Genomic DNA, 14,701 nt, shown 5'->3' with positions numbered 1-14,701 from the left:
ATATACAGTATGACTCATAATTATTTTTTTCAATTTTTAATGATTTTCTAAAATCAGAACAGGGGAACTCAAAGTCATTCAGACTCTGTCTCACCACAATTTAAATATCTCATAACATAAAATCCAATTGCATGCACCGTTTCCTCTATATGAAACTAGACTCATTAGGATTTAATCTCATTTTTTTCTTAGCCCTTAACTCAATTTCCACAATTTATGGTGAATTTTCAAAGTTAAACTACTGCTACTTACCAAAAATTGTTTTAGTACAAATATTGTTAACTAGTTTATAACATCTTTACTTCAATTCATTCAAACTCTATACATGCCATATAAATCTTTAAACATAAAACAAAAACTACCAGAATTGATCTGAATAGTGTGTCCTGTTGTGTTGATCCGATCTACCAACTTCTCTTTAATTCAATCTACAAAAGAAATTATCAAACACACACAAGTAAGCTTATTGAAGCTTAGTAAGCTCATAGGCATAAAAACACAAATCATATCAAATATTGTACACAATCATATATCTATTAGTCTAACTATTTAATCCTCCAAATCACAATTTCATTAATAACTCATTGGAATAATTTCCATATGGCTACTCACAATTTAACTCCCTTAGGCCCATTTCTCATTTATTTCATTGTCAAATTAGGGAACAATAAGGGAATTGAGTGCTTCATTATCACATTGCCATAGTAAACTATGGACTTTCACATTATTACGCATCACACACGAAGCCATAGCCTTGCCATGGTCTTACGGTTCACATATCATCCGAAGCCATATCCCAAACATGGTCTTATACTGGAATCACATTATCACATTATACCGATGCCATAGCCCACTATGGTCTTATCTGAAGTCACATTATCACATTGCACCGATGTCATAGCCCAGCTATGGTCTTAAACGGGCGCACTTATCACATATTTTTCGTCAATTCATCAGGGTCACAGAATAGAAGCACTCAAATCCATTGTTCCTACTAATTTGTACTTTTAGTTATACATTATTTATTAGTTAATGCAAATTGATAGTATTCATCAACAATAAAATACTTTAACAATCATAAGATTTTCATATCAAAACATTGAACTTTGCCATATGAACTTACCTGGACTAATTTGCAAAAGTCGTAGAAATTCAGGGACTATTCTTGAATTTTTTCCTTTCCACGATTCAATTCGTTTTCTTGATATGATGTAAAATATGAAAAACCAGCTTTCTCCAGACCTTCTATGGCGTTTTGGCTGATGAAATATGAAGAGATCTCTAGATTCTTCAATTTTATTCTTATTTTATATGTTAAAGTTGTAAAATTTCCAATTTTGCCCTTATTTCCTTATTTTTCTCTTGATTTTCTTGCCTTTGCCGTCCAGCCTATTCACTTTTAGGCTTAATTTCCTTTAAATCTTCCTTCTTTTAACACTTGAGCTATTTAATCCTTTTAGCAAAATTTATTTTTATTACAATTTAGTCCTTTTATTTAATTGACTACCTAATCGTTAAAATTTCTCAACCAAACTTTAATACTAGCTAAATGAAACTTCATAAATATTTATAAAAATATTTTATAGCTTGATTTTCAAATTCGAGGTCTCGATACCTCGTTTTTGACCCGTTTGACCTAATAAATTCTTTTAATTCACTAATTTCACCATTTCACAAATTCTTCTAAATTCTTACTTGACTCATAAATATTAAATTACTATCTTGTTCAATCTTATTTGTCGGATTTAGTGATCTCAAATCACCATTTCCGACACCACTGAAAATTAGGCCGTTACAGATCTCTTCTACAGTCCCATTGTTCAAACACTTCCAAGTATGCAAAGGTTTGGAGACTTTTATTCCTCGGCTCCCTCTTCGGATATATCATTTAGATTCCTCGATATTCCTTCCAGGCTTTTGACTTGCTCAAGGCATTGCAACTCTTTTGCCTGCACTTTCAAATCGCATTTACTGCATTGTTAGAGCGATTTGGTTCTGAGGAATCGTCAAACTTCACAACTCCCATTTCAATGAACCTTTCGACCAACTTTTTAAATTTAGTGCAGTTTTCGATTGAGTGTCCCGTTATTCTCGCGTGGTACTCACATTGAGCATTCTCATTATACCATTTTGGGAATGGAGGTTGCACGGGTTCCGAGTAGAACGGAGACACCACATGTACATCAAAGAGATTCTGATACAACTCCTTATATGACATTAGGATGGGTGTAAATCGAAGCCTTTCTGTATTCGGCCTCGAGTTAGATTCCTGTCTTGAAGAGCCTTGATAACTAGTGGTTACAGTCCTCGGCTGGCCTATGTTGACCAATTTGGAATACCCTTTGCTCATATTATTCACTTCCTTTTTATTTCTTTTTGGGGTTGACCTCTTGGCGCTTTCTCCTGCGTCTATCTTCCCACTTCTGATTGCATTTTCAATCATCTCGCCAGACATTACTATATCTAAAAAGCTCAGGGTAGCGCTTCCCAACATATGGGTAATGAACGGGACTTTCAGAGTGTTGACGAAAAGCATCGTAGTTTCTTTCTCTAGAAGAGGTGGCTGGACTTGTGTCGCCACCTTTCTCCATCTTTGGGCATATTTCCTGAAGCTCTCACTTTGCTTCTTTTCCATATTCTGCAGTATAATTCTGTCGAGCGCCATGTCAGTCACGTGGCCATATTGCTTCATAAAAGTCTGTGCTAAGTCTTTCCATGAATTGATTTTAGCATGACTTAATTGATTGTACCATTTAGCTGCTGACCCGATCAGACTGTCTTGGAAGCAATGAATTAATAATTGGTCGTTATTAACATAACCTGTCATCCGTCGACAGAATATTTTAATGTGAGCTTCAGGACAACTAGTCCCATTGTATTTTTCAAACTCTGGAGTCTTAAATTTTGGCGGGAGTACTAGATCAGGGACCAAACTCAGATCCTTGGCGTCAATCCCATAGTAGTAGTCAACATTTTCCATTACTTTAAATTTTTCTTCCAACCATCTATACCGATCCTCGAGTTGCTTTGGCAATTCCCTCTTTACTTTTTCTATTTCATCCAGATCGGGAACAATAGGATTAGTTGGATTGCCCCCCGGATTGGAGCCTAAGCCTATCAGGTAATCCACTAGTGCCGAGGTACCGGTTTGATATTGCTGGGTTCTGATAATAGGTGCACCTTGCGGATTTGTTGGAGCATTTGTCGGGGGGAAACTCGAAGGGTACAAAGGCTCCTCATTATCCTCCTCAGCATTGATCATGGAGCTTTTTCCTTTTTCTAGCCCCTTAGTCAGCAATTAGGACAACTGATTCATCATATCTCTTTGGGACTTTAGCACTTGGTCCCTTATATCTTGCTGGATCTTCGCCAGTTGCTCTTGCATTTGCATTTGTAACGGGTCTTGCGTCTCTCTTTGAAGTTGTTCAAGTCTTTCCAATCTTTGATCCATATCTTTTATCTTTTTCCGTGTACCGTAAAGATGCCTAGTCATTTGAATTTTGTCGGTTCCCACGTTAACTGAAATAATTTTACCTAATTAGGGTCCCTTTTTTTTGTGAAAATCTAATGCATGTGATGAAATGCAATACAAATGCAAGGGATGAATGCAAAAAGAAAGAAATGCGTTGATTCTGAATTCAATTCCGTTAGAACAACTTTTCTAAAAAATAAATTTCTTTACATAAAACGGATTACATATGTGGCCTTGCCCTCATTTTCCAAGCGAAGACACTGGTCCTTTTCATATCCAGATGTTATGGTCGAATCTTACAGATTTTCTAAAAGATATCTCCATTATCTCCTTTCCGCTCGATCTGGACTGCGGCCTGTTGTTCACTTATCCCCGCGATGCTCGTTAGCTTCTTTAAGACATGGCAGCTCTCGAATAATCTTTGTTGGCTTGAATCCTCAGGCAATAAAACAAAGTCGTGTATTCCTTCATGGACTATCAACCTTCTCTTGTTGTTTACTTGGACCATATTCGGACAACCATATTATAATCCACTTTATCAAGAAATCCATTTTCTATGACAAGCTTTTCTATTTAGCAATCGAATGTGATTCAACACCTCTTTTCTATGATAAAAATGCAATGCAATCAAAACAAAAGAGAACATGTTAGCACTGGAGAAATAAAAAAAAGAAAGTACCTATCCGGGTGACCACTAGGGGTTCGGAGTGGTTCTACCTAGGGTGGGTTCTTAAGGCTCGCTATATGGGGTTCGGTTCTAGAGTAAAGGTATCTGAACCAGCAGATTCCTCAATCCTCACCCATTATAGGCTCATATAGACAGAGTTCAGTTCAGGGAAATACATTTCCCTATGGCTACACGGAGATGAAAATCTCACGAAGACATAGGTACAGATGTATCCCGAAAGCGATCCACTATCCTACACGGAGGTGAAGACCTCACGAAGGAATAGTTTCTCACTCCCACTTAAAGGGTGTAACCACGCGGTCATGCAATGCAATGTGCAGGGATATACAAAAAAGCTCGAAGCAAATAAAGAATATATGAATAAAATGGCGAAGATCGTAACACTAAATGGATGAAATGCAATGAAAGGATCGTATATCAAGACCAAATTTTCAGTTTTCGACAAAAAGACAAAAGTTAATCAACTTGTGGCTTGACTCTCTTATTTGGGTCCCCAGTAGAGCCGTCAAGCTGTCGAAACCATTTTTTTAAAAATGGGATCGACTTTGGAAAATAAAAAAGAAAGAACGGGATTTGCCACCAATCCTTTTTGATGAGGTGTGATCGGGTCACCTCGTAAAAGTGGTTGTTCTTAATAAATAATTTGATTTATTTAAACAACGATTTTGGTTCATGAAATTCAGAAAAATGGGTTCGGGAATCGGTTACGCACGAGGAAGGATTAGCACCCTCGTAACGCCCAAAATTGGTATCTAGTTGATTGATTAATGCCTTTGTGTTGAAAATTTGAAAACTTGAAAGAATTTAAAATACGATCCCTCTTTTTGTAAAAACGCTCGAATGTTAAAAGCCTTCTCGTCTCGAAGTAATAAAATGTCGCGTCCAGTAAGTTAGGACACAATATCTCGAACTTTGAAAGTGAGCTTGCCTTTATTTAAAATTCATGTATTTTTACCTCTTTTTTAAAAGGATGTTCGATTATTTAAGGTGAACGAGAAAAGTCGAAACCCAGTAAGTTAGGGCACGATTTCTCGAACTTCAAAATACCGAATAGTGCCTTTATTTGTAAAAAATCTTATCCCGAGGTAACAAGATGTCATATCCAGTAAGTTAGGGCACAACACCTCGTATTTTCGAGAATAAGCGTTTTATTAAAAACTCGTATTGCGATTTAAAAGAATATTCCATTATTTAGGTTAAATGAGAAAAATCGAAACCCAGTAAGTTAGGGCACGATTTTCTCAAATTTCCAAATATGGAATATTACTTTTATGAAAGAATTATTTTTGTCGGGTAAATGTTAACACAACATAAGTTTGTAATAATAAGATAATGAATGCATAAACGAATATAAATTTCGGTATTGACAGGCATAACAGAAGGAACATAGGGGCGAATGTGAATGATAGCGATAAAAGCAAAAATAAAATAAAACAGATGAGCTAAAATAAGAGAGAAATAATAAATAAGCTAAAAGTATTTGAAAATAAAGAAACTAGTGGTAAATAAAGATTATGTGAAACTATTTAAAAGATAATAATAATGGTGATGATCATAATATGAAAAATATAACAATAGTAAAATAATAATATATAGATATAATGCTTAAAATACAATAATATTGAAAATATAAATAGACGAAATCTAAATAGGTAAGTAACAAGAAAATCTATGTAGATGAAAATATAATAGTAATAATAATACTATAGTAATAATGATAAAAAAATTAGTAATAATAATAAAATAAAAAATATGATGGTGACAGTAATAGTGATAAAATAAGGTGGTAATAATAATAATAATAATAATAATAATAATAATAATAATAATAATAATAATAATAGTAGTAGTAGTAGTAGTAGTTTTGGTAATAAATAATAATAGATAAAATAATAATAATAATAATAATATGAAGAATAACAATAATACATTAATAATAATAAAATCAGGAATAATAATTATAACAATAATAATAATAATAATAATAATAATAATAATAATAATAATAATAATAATAATAATATGAAATTCGAAACATGCAAAATGTGTGTATAAAGAAATAAATAAATAAGCAATAAAATAAACCATAATAGGTAATAATAATAAAAGTATATTAGAAAAATATTACATGAAGAAACGAAAAGGAAAGGAAAAGAATGAATAATAAATGTGAAAAATACTAAATGTTAAATTAATAACATGATAATATTGACAATGAAGGGTTAAATTGAAATCAAAATAGAATAAAAAGGACCATCTGTAAATAAATAAATAATTAAAACAGAATTAGGGACTAAAACAAGATGCGCGAAAATGAAAGGGGATTAAATGGGAAAATATCTCCAAAATTCTGAACGCCCCATTCCCTTTAGACAATCGAGGGATCCAATTGCGCAGAAAATAAAATAAAGGGGTCAAATTAAAAATAAAAATCAAATGACAGGACTAAATTGAATAGCGGCGAAAATGCAGAAGGACCAAAAGGGTAAAAACCCTTTTTAAACAAAAACACCCGGATCCTCATATGCCGGGTCGAGTCGACCCGTTACACACCAAAACGACGTCGTTTAATGCCCATAAACACTAAGCCAAAACGGCGTCGTTTTGGTTCCATTATTTAAGTTAAAAAAAATCTGATTTTTTTTTCATTTTTAGCAAACTTCTCAAAAAAAAAAACCAAAAAAATCTCCATCCTCTCTCTCACTCTCCTCCTCAGCCTGATTGCCGGTGGGAGCTCCGGCTGACCGTCGCCATCGCCGGCCACCGTGCACGATGGCTGAAAATTCGAAAAAGGGAAGATTTTTTTTATTTTCTTGCTATATTTATGTATATATATATGTATTATTTTTTTTAAAAAAAAAAGAAAATATATAAGTACATATATGAGTAGATTCGAAAAGGGAAAAAAGAAAGAATAAAGAAAAAAACACCTTGGTTTAAGTTTGGGTCTTAATTTTTGGCTTAATTTATTTGGGATGGGGTCTGATTTTGTAATTGGGTTTTGGGTTGTTTTAATTTCTTTATTTTTGGGGTGGGTTGATTTGGTTTAATTGGGGTTGGAGCTTGGTTTGTACTCGGGCCAAAATTGGGCCTCAACAGTGGGCTTGGTGAAATTTGAGTTCATACCTTATAGCATATAGTGCTGCTATACGACATGGGTTTAAAATAGACATGGTTTAAAATTCTAAGTTGTACAAGAATAACTTGAGTTTGAATCTCCATTGTACCAAAAAAAAAAATCGCACATGGTCACTTTCTTAGGCACTTGACCAGTAAGCCCAAGCCTCTTCAAGAGACAACCCTCCCTACCACCAAAGACAATATTAACCCACTGAAGAATTTGCAGCTCTTGATGAACAACACTTTATAGACTTTTCCCAAAAGAATTGGCATTCCCTTAACAATATTGTCGAAACCCTTTTTATTTTGAAAAATAATGGGGATCGACTTTTGGAAAACAAAAAATGTGGAGTCACCACCAATCTCTTGATTTAGGTATGATTGGGCCACCTACTAAAACGTTTTATTCCATTAAAAATAAATTTGGTTCATGTAAAAAAAATGAGTTCGGGAGTCGGTTATGCATGAGGAAAGATTAGCACCCTCATTACACCCAAAAATCGGTACCAAATTGATTTGCTGCTATCCTTATACCAAAAAGTTCCTTAAAGAAAAGATTTTTCAAAGTATGATCCTTTTTAAAATGTTTGAATAATTAAATTAGCGGTTAAAATTCTCTCGTTTCAAAGATATGCGGCATCATACCCAGCACGATTGAATACGATCCTTTATACCTTTAAGAATACGATTGAATTTTGACTTTTGAAAACTCGTACACTAAATTATAAAAGGTTATCCAAATATTTAGTTCACCGAAAAATCATATCCAGTACGATTGAGCACGATTTTCTGAAATCCCCAAATATTAGATATTGCCTTATTTTAGAATTTTTGAATGACAGAAAATTGGAAATTTGCTCAAAAATACGTTTATTTGTTTTAAAATAGATAAAAATACTTAATGCATTGAAACAAAAATATATATATATATATATATATATATATATATAAAAGGGTTTATGAATATGAAATAATATACATAAAGTACAATAAACCTCACTTAATACATCTAACAATTATAGTATAATGTAACCAAAAATTCTTTAAGCATGGATAGTGAATAATTAATACAAAAATAATATACACGATAATTAACATGACACAAAATAAAATGATGCACAAAAATATGTATGAAACAAAATGGAATTAGAAATCAATATAAGACATTTTCAATATAATGATGAATTAATGATCATATAATATATATAAGTTGACAAATTTGCATAAAAACTTGGGATACATGTTTATTGAAATAGTTATTATAAAATATAAAGTTCAAATCAAATTATGTATGAAATATTTAAAACACAAATTCATTCAAAATTGATAATTCATATGATAACTTAAATAATTTTTAAATATGACAATACATTATATAAAATAATATACATAATAAATTTATGAAACATATATATACAAGTAAAATTGGGTATAATTATTTGTAAAAAAATGAAATTAATAATGTATGAGAGAAACAAAGTAAATATATAAGTTATATAGGTAACAAAATATATATATATATATATATATATATAAAATAATACATAAGGATAATATGAGAGTGTATACAATAAATAAGTGGTACGATTTAAAATATGGTTCTCAAAAGAAATATATTATACACATAAATAACTCTAAAATAGGATATATACATAGAAAAATATTTACATGAAGTTAAATGAGGATAATAACATGTACCACAATAAAAATAATTTAATATGTGTTATACATGTGAAGACACTTTAGAAATAATTGTATATTTAAAATAACATGGAATTAAAATTTGGATTATAAAATTAACTTAATTTTATTATAGATTATATACATAATAAATTTAAAACACAATTATATACAAGTTTATTAAAAACTATATGTATAAGAATATCATAGCTTTAATAATGGATGCAAATTGAATATAAGTACTAAATATATGTTTAATAATAACTTAAATAATATACTAAATATGAAGAAATAATAATACATGGCAAAATATAACACACATGATAGATTTTTAAAAATATACGTATAAAAATAAATACATGTGAAATTAGAAAATTATATACATACCATTTTACTTAAAAATAAATACTAAATAACGTACTAGGATAACATGATATGGAGACACATTTTAAAATAACAATTTTATAAATACAAAGATGATTTTCAAAACAGTATTATATGTACATAAAAACATGTAAATGAGACATAAGTCAAGAAATATTTTAAATAATTTATGTATATAAATATATTGACAACTCTTATTAATGAGGTATTAAAAAAATGTAATAAAAAAATTTTATAACATGCAAAATAATAGTTATTATAGAAAAACTTAAAGCGAATGATTAATATACAAATATATATAAAACATTTAAAGAAATAGGATACATAATGTCAAAAGAACGATCTAAAAATAATTGTACAAATGTAACAAACAGAATTATTAACATGGATTAAGGCATTCACATATTAAATGTATTTTAAATTAACTGATTGTACAAATATAAGACCCAATTAAAACTGCAACAAGATAAGAAGGATAATTCGCAAATAAAGTAACCATAAAATGGATCAATGCACAACACGCGTAAATATATAGGGACTGATATTGAAAATATCCCGTGCTCACAATACTACCCTCAACCGCGGACCAAAGTGAAAAGGCACACAAATTGCACAGCCAAATTAAAAGAAACCAAAGTTGGCCAATACAGCGCCATTGGAGTCTTTGAGCGGATGGAAGGATCCAGCGCGCAATTTCCCCTTTTAAACAAAGTGGCGCAGATCCAATTTGCTTATTTGGGCCAACGCGCGGATCTTCATGGTAATGGACGACGCCGTTTTGCTTTACAGACCATTTTAAACCCTTTTTCCTTTCTTTTTTTCAACCGCCCATCCATTTGAACAAAAAAACAGCAGCCCTAAAATTAAATTTGCTAGGGTTCTTAGTGTTTGCCGAATACCCCATTTTGCTTGGTAAACGGCGATGGACCAACATCGATCAAATTCAATGCGCGCCCATATAAAATCGGTAGACTACTCTTTCCTTTTTTTTCTTTTTTTTTTTTACAGAATCTTTGAACTAATTTCATTTTTTTTTTAAAAAAACAAAAATTAAAAAAACGAACCTAACATCGGTCGACCCTCACCCGTATCTATATGTGACATCAGGGCTTTCATCGGTGTCGACCTGAGTTCATCCTCATATATTCGTGCTAAATTTGCGAATCAATCAAAGAAAATAAAGAATAAATCTGGGATTCACCTTTCAAACTTTAGGCTAGATTTTTTGAATATCTAATGTGCATGCGTATATTGTGCGTGTAAAATTACAGGGACGAAATCAATGGCTTCTTATAGCCTAATTTTTGGAATAAAAAATAAAAATAAAAATTACATTATTGGTTGTATTCTGTTAGTAATTCTTCTGGTATATTCCTGTGCAAATTCGGCCGTACAGAGGAGGAATGTGAAGGAGGCCGCGCGTGGAGCCACTCGTGGGAGTCCCAATTCTCTGGCCTATTCTGGCACGTTCCAGAAGCTTCTAGTGCTGCTGAGATAATTTTGGGTGTATTGGGCCTCGGGTTTTAAGGCTTATTGGGATTGATTCTAGGGTTGTGGGTTTATTTTAGTATTTTGAAAATTGTAAATGGACTTTTTGGACTATTTAGTCTTGGACTTTATTTATTTATTTGGGTTTATTTATTTGTAAATAAATTAAATGGGCCCGGGCAAAATGGGTTAACTACAAATATTATTGCAAAAAGTGTAATTTAGTTTATATATTATATGATTAAGGCTTTCTTTGATGCCACTATGCTCGAGAAGTAATTGGGGGAAGTTTCTTGAGATCCCATTTCTTGTGACTATTCGTTGATTGAGATTCTCTTTGTAGTTTGTCAAAACTTTTTTAGAAATCGAATTTTATTTTTTAAAACAAAAAAGAAAAATGAGTCGTTACCAATTTTTTTTATTAAGTGTAATCCGGTCACCTCAAAATTTAACTATTTTTATAAAAGATTAGATTCACTAAAAAGATAATTTTTTTAGCCTACGTAATCCAAGAATGTGGGTTCGGGAGTTGATTACATATAAGGAAGGATTAGCACCTTTATAACGTTCAAAATTGGTACTTAGTTGATTAAAAATTGAAAATTCGAAGAAAATTTAGGATACGATCCCTTTTTGTGTGATGTTAGTAAGATATGACTTAACTAAATTAAATTAAATGGAAAAGGCTTTATTTCAAGTTAATCGAGAAGAAAGACATGCCCCGTGAGTGAGGACACGATACTTTGAATTCTCAAAAACTAAAATAATCGTCATTCGATCACTACCTAAATCTTGTCTTTCATTATTTTAAATAGGATGTTCGATTATTTTGGTTTTAGGAAGATGTCATACTCCTTAAGTTAGGAGCACAACTCCTCGAATTCTAAAAAATAATGAATATTGTCTCGGTTTTAAGTATTTTCTATACGTTAAATAAGCGAAGATAATTTTTTCTAAAAATGATATACATTTGATTTATCTAGACATAGTATAAAAATGAATAAATATATCTTAACATGACCGCATGGTAACTAACAAAAATAAAACAAAATAGTGATGGGTAAAATATCATGATATTAGAATAATAAATAGATAAATAATCGAAAAACAAATAAAATGGCAAAATAAAAAAGCCATGCAAGCGAATAATAATAATAATAATGTAACTATGATGATAATAAAATGCATCAATTGATAGTGATAATGGTGACAATCGCGTCATGACCATCATCAAAGTATAAATAATAAAAGTAATAATAATAATGATGATGAAATATATAAAAAAAAGTACATAGAAAATGGAATATAAATAACATAAATTTTAAATATTTAAAAAATGTAAAGAAATAAAATAAATAAAATAAAAAAAGTTCATAAAGGGTAAAATAAGCGAAGGATTGAATTGAAATTAAAATGATATTAAAAGCATAAATTATATAAAAATTAAACAAACAAATAAATAACGGCCTAAAATAAAAACATGAAAATAAACAAGGACTAAATGGATAATTATTCCAAGCTCTGGGATACGCGTCATTCCCATAGGGTCAGCAAACTAAGGACAAAATTGAAAGCTAACAAAAATTAAATGGTATAATCTAAAAAAGAAAAAGAAAAAACGAAATTAGGACCATATTGCAAAAGGCTCAAAGGCGGAAGGACTAGGCCGACAATTAGACCTTTCCCACGCATGCAGATCCTAGGGGATCCGGATTGGGTCATCGGATTGCCTTCAAAACGACGTCGCTTTGGGGCGTTTAGGGCCTGTATGAAACAACATCATTTTACCAAGCCTATTTAAGTTAATTTTTTTCAAAAAAATTCATTTCCCCTTTGTTTTTTTAAAAAAAAAAATCTCTTTTCTCCCTTTTTTTTTCCTTTGAAATTTTCCTTAGGCTAGCTATGGGGGCCGTCGTAGCTCTACCGCCGCCACCGATCATCGGCAACAGCGATCGCCGTCTCTGGTTATCAAAAATTTTCAAAACCTCCTTTTTTATCCTTTTTTAAGAATCTCATTTTAGGGTTAAAATCGTGAAAAAAACTTGGTAAAATCAGACCGAAGGTCAAGAAACCTTTCGATTTCTCCCCCTCCGATGAGGCCCTCAACAAAGCCCTAGAGGGACTCGAAGGCTTCTCGAGCCGAAGATGAGTCTTACCGACGATCGAAACAGGTAAAAAAAGAACTCCTTTTTTTTTTTATTTACTCTATATGTTTCAAAATATAAAAATAAATCAAAAAAGAATCACCTTTTTTGTATTTGGGATTTTATATTTTGATTACTTGTCTGTAAAAAGATTACATGTTGTTTATGGCTTTTATAGTTGAACGTCTTACATTAGACTATTATTTTTCTTTTTCTTTTCTGCTTTTTTTTTTTTGCGTGTTGCACTACTGTCCTTGTATTTTCTTTTTTTGCAAGCGGTGGTGGAGGCTCAACAACGTTGGGAGAAGCATGCCATTGCCATTTTGGTGAAATGGCGGCAGAAAAGGCAAATCTCTAGGCGAGGGGCCTCGGGTGGCGTGCCTGTGAGGTAGCGACGCTAGAGGCTAGGTTTTTTTTAGTTTTCTGAAAAGAGTTTAGGTTATGGGTTATTGGGCTTCAAGTTATTGGGTATAAGTTTAGCAAATGGGTTGGGTTATTGGGCTCTTTTATGTTTGGGCCAATCTATTTTGTAAATTGACCTTGATTTATTATTTTTGTTTTGTTTTATTTATTAGGCCGGATAAAATTAGCCTGTTATATAGTTGTTAATGACATTGATTTTAGAGATTCGAATCTCGATAAACTTTTAGCCTTTCGAATTTTGTTTGCACTTAACATTGACCTTCTTTCTATCCACTGCTTGGCATTTGAGGGCCTAAAAAAGAGCTTTTTTGCATCAAGGCATCTCTAGTTGCCTTGATGGTTTGTTCGGCAATGTTATCGGCATCAGCCTTCCGTTATACCTAAGACTGGTGATTGGAAGTCTAATTAAACAAAGTTTTCTCTTAGTGATGCAAAATACCCCTAGATATTGGGATAACTTGAAAAGAAAAAGGAGATAGATAATGTATGGTTTGGAATCCTTAAGCAATTTGTGATTAAAAACACCAATAATTGGACAAACTCCCTACAATGACAATCTTTCTAATTTGGTGACTAAACTTTATTTATATAGGCACTTATCGATAAAAGTAAGAAATATAAACTTCTAATAAAATAATATAAAATTCAAGCCTTCGACGATTTTATCTATAATTGAACTTTATTTAATGAATAAACAAGAAATTAATAACTTTTAAAACCAATTAAATATTCAATTTTACAAATGTATATAATCAAACTATAATTAAATGAATAAATAAACATCTTAAAATTTTAAATAATATATCATTTTATGATCCATAAAAAAAATAATTTAATCCAAAAATTCATTGCAAGTTGGTCAGTGTTCCAAACTTGAACTCAAATGAATTTACCCTTTCTGAGTTCGTATCATTCACCTCCTCTTCGAAAAGGATTCATCCTAGAGTCTGAAAATTATGTAGGGAATGGTATGATTGTTCTCCTAACACCTGAAACAGATAAGCACCACTAAAAAAATTCAAATTATGATTAGTGAAAAGATCAGCTATCCTCTCTTTGGAATTGGCTTATTTGTTTCTTTTCATGTTTTTCTTCTCCTTGAGCACAACTCTCGAATTTTATTTTATACGTGTCTTCTCTCACCAAGTGTAGAATATGAATATGACTTTTATCTCTTGCAACCTTTTTACACTCAGTCTTTTTATAAGAAGAAAACTACTTACCTAAAACCCCTCACAAGTTTAAATTTTCATCGAATCAAGATACAATTTAAGGGGTATAATGGTGTGTACGACTCTTCAA

General features: G+C 31.6%; 1 protein-coding gene and 1 long non-coding RNA gene across 2 annotated transcripts; one reads left to right on the top strand and one right to left on the bottom strand.

Moving 5' to 3' along the window:
- Window positions 1-1,957: 1,957 nt before the first annotated feature.
- On the bottom strand, window positions 1,958-3,262 carry LOC108481369 (uncharacterized). Its single transcript, XM_017784511.1, has one exon. It carries the CDS (start codon window positions 3,260-3,262, stop codon window positions 1,958-1,960), a length of 1,305 nt encoding a protein of 434 aa, XP_017640000.1.
- Window positions 3,263-9,883: 6,621 nt separating this feature from the next.
- Window positions 9,884-11,032, top strand: LOC108482289 (uncharacterized). Its single transcript, XR_001870858.2, has 2 exons — window positions 9,884-10,311; window positions 10,741-11,032. It is a non-coding gene; the product is annotated as an uncharacterized LOC108482289 (long non-coding RNA).
- The last annotated feature ends 3,669 nt before the right edge of the window (window positions 11,033-14,701 follow it).

The sequence above is a fragment of the Gossypium arboreum genome, chromosome 3 (genome assembly GCF_025698485.1).
Source record: "Gossypium arboreum isolate Shixiya-1 chromosome 3, ASM2569848v2, whole genome shotgun sequence".
NCBI classification, from domain to species: domain Eukaryota; kingdom Viridiplantae; phylum Streptophyta; class Magnoliopsida; order Malvales; family Malvaceae; genus Gossypium; species Gossypium arboreum.
The sequence above is the reverse complement of the archived record's forward strand: the minus strand, read 5'-3'. Positions and strand labels throughout refer to the sequence as shown.

Coding starts and splice junctions, on each gene's coding strand:
- LOC108481369 (XM_017784511.1), bottom strand. CDS start 3,262: ATGATCAATGCTGAGGAGGATAATGAGGAGCCTTTGTACCCTTCGAGT.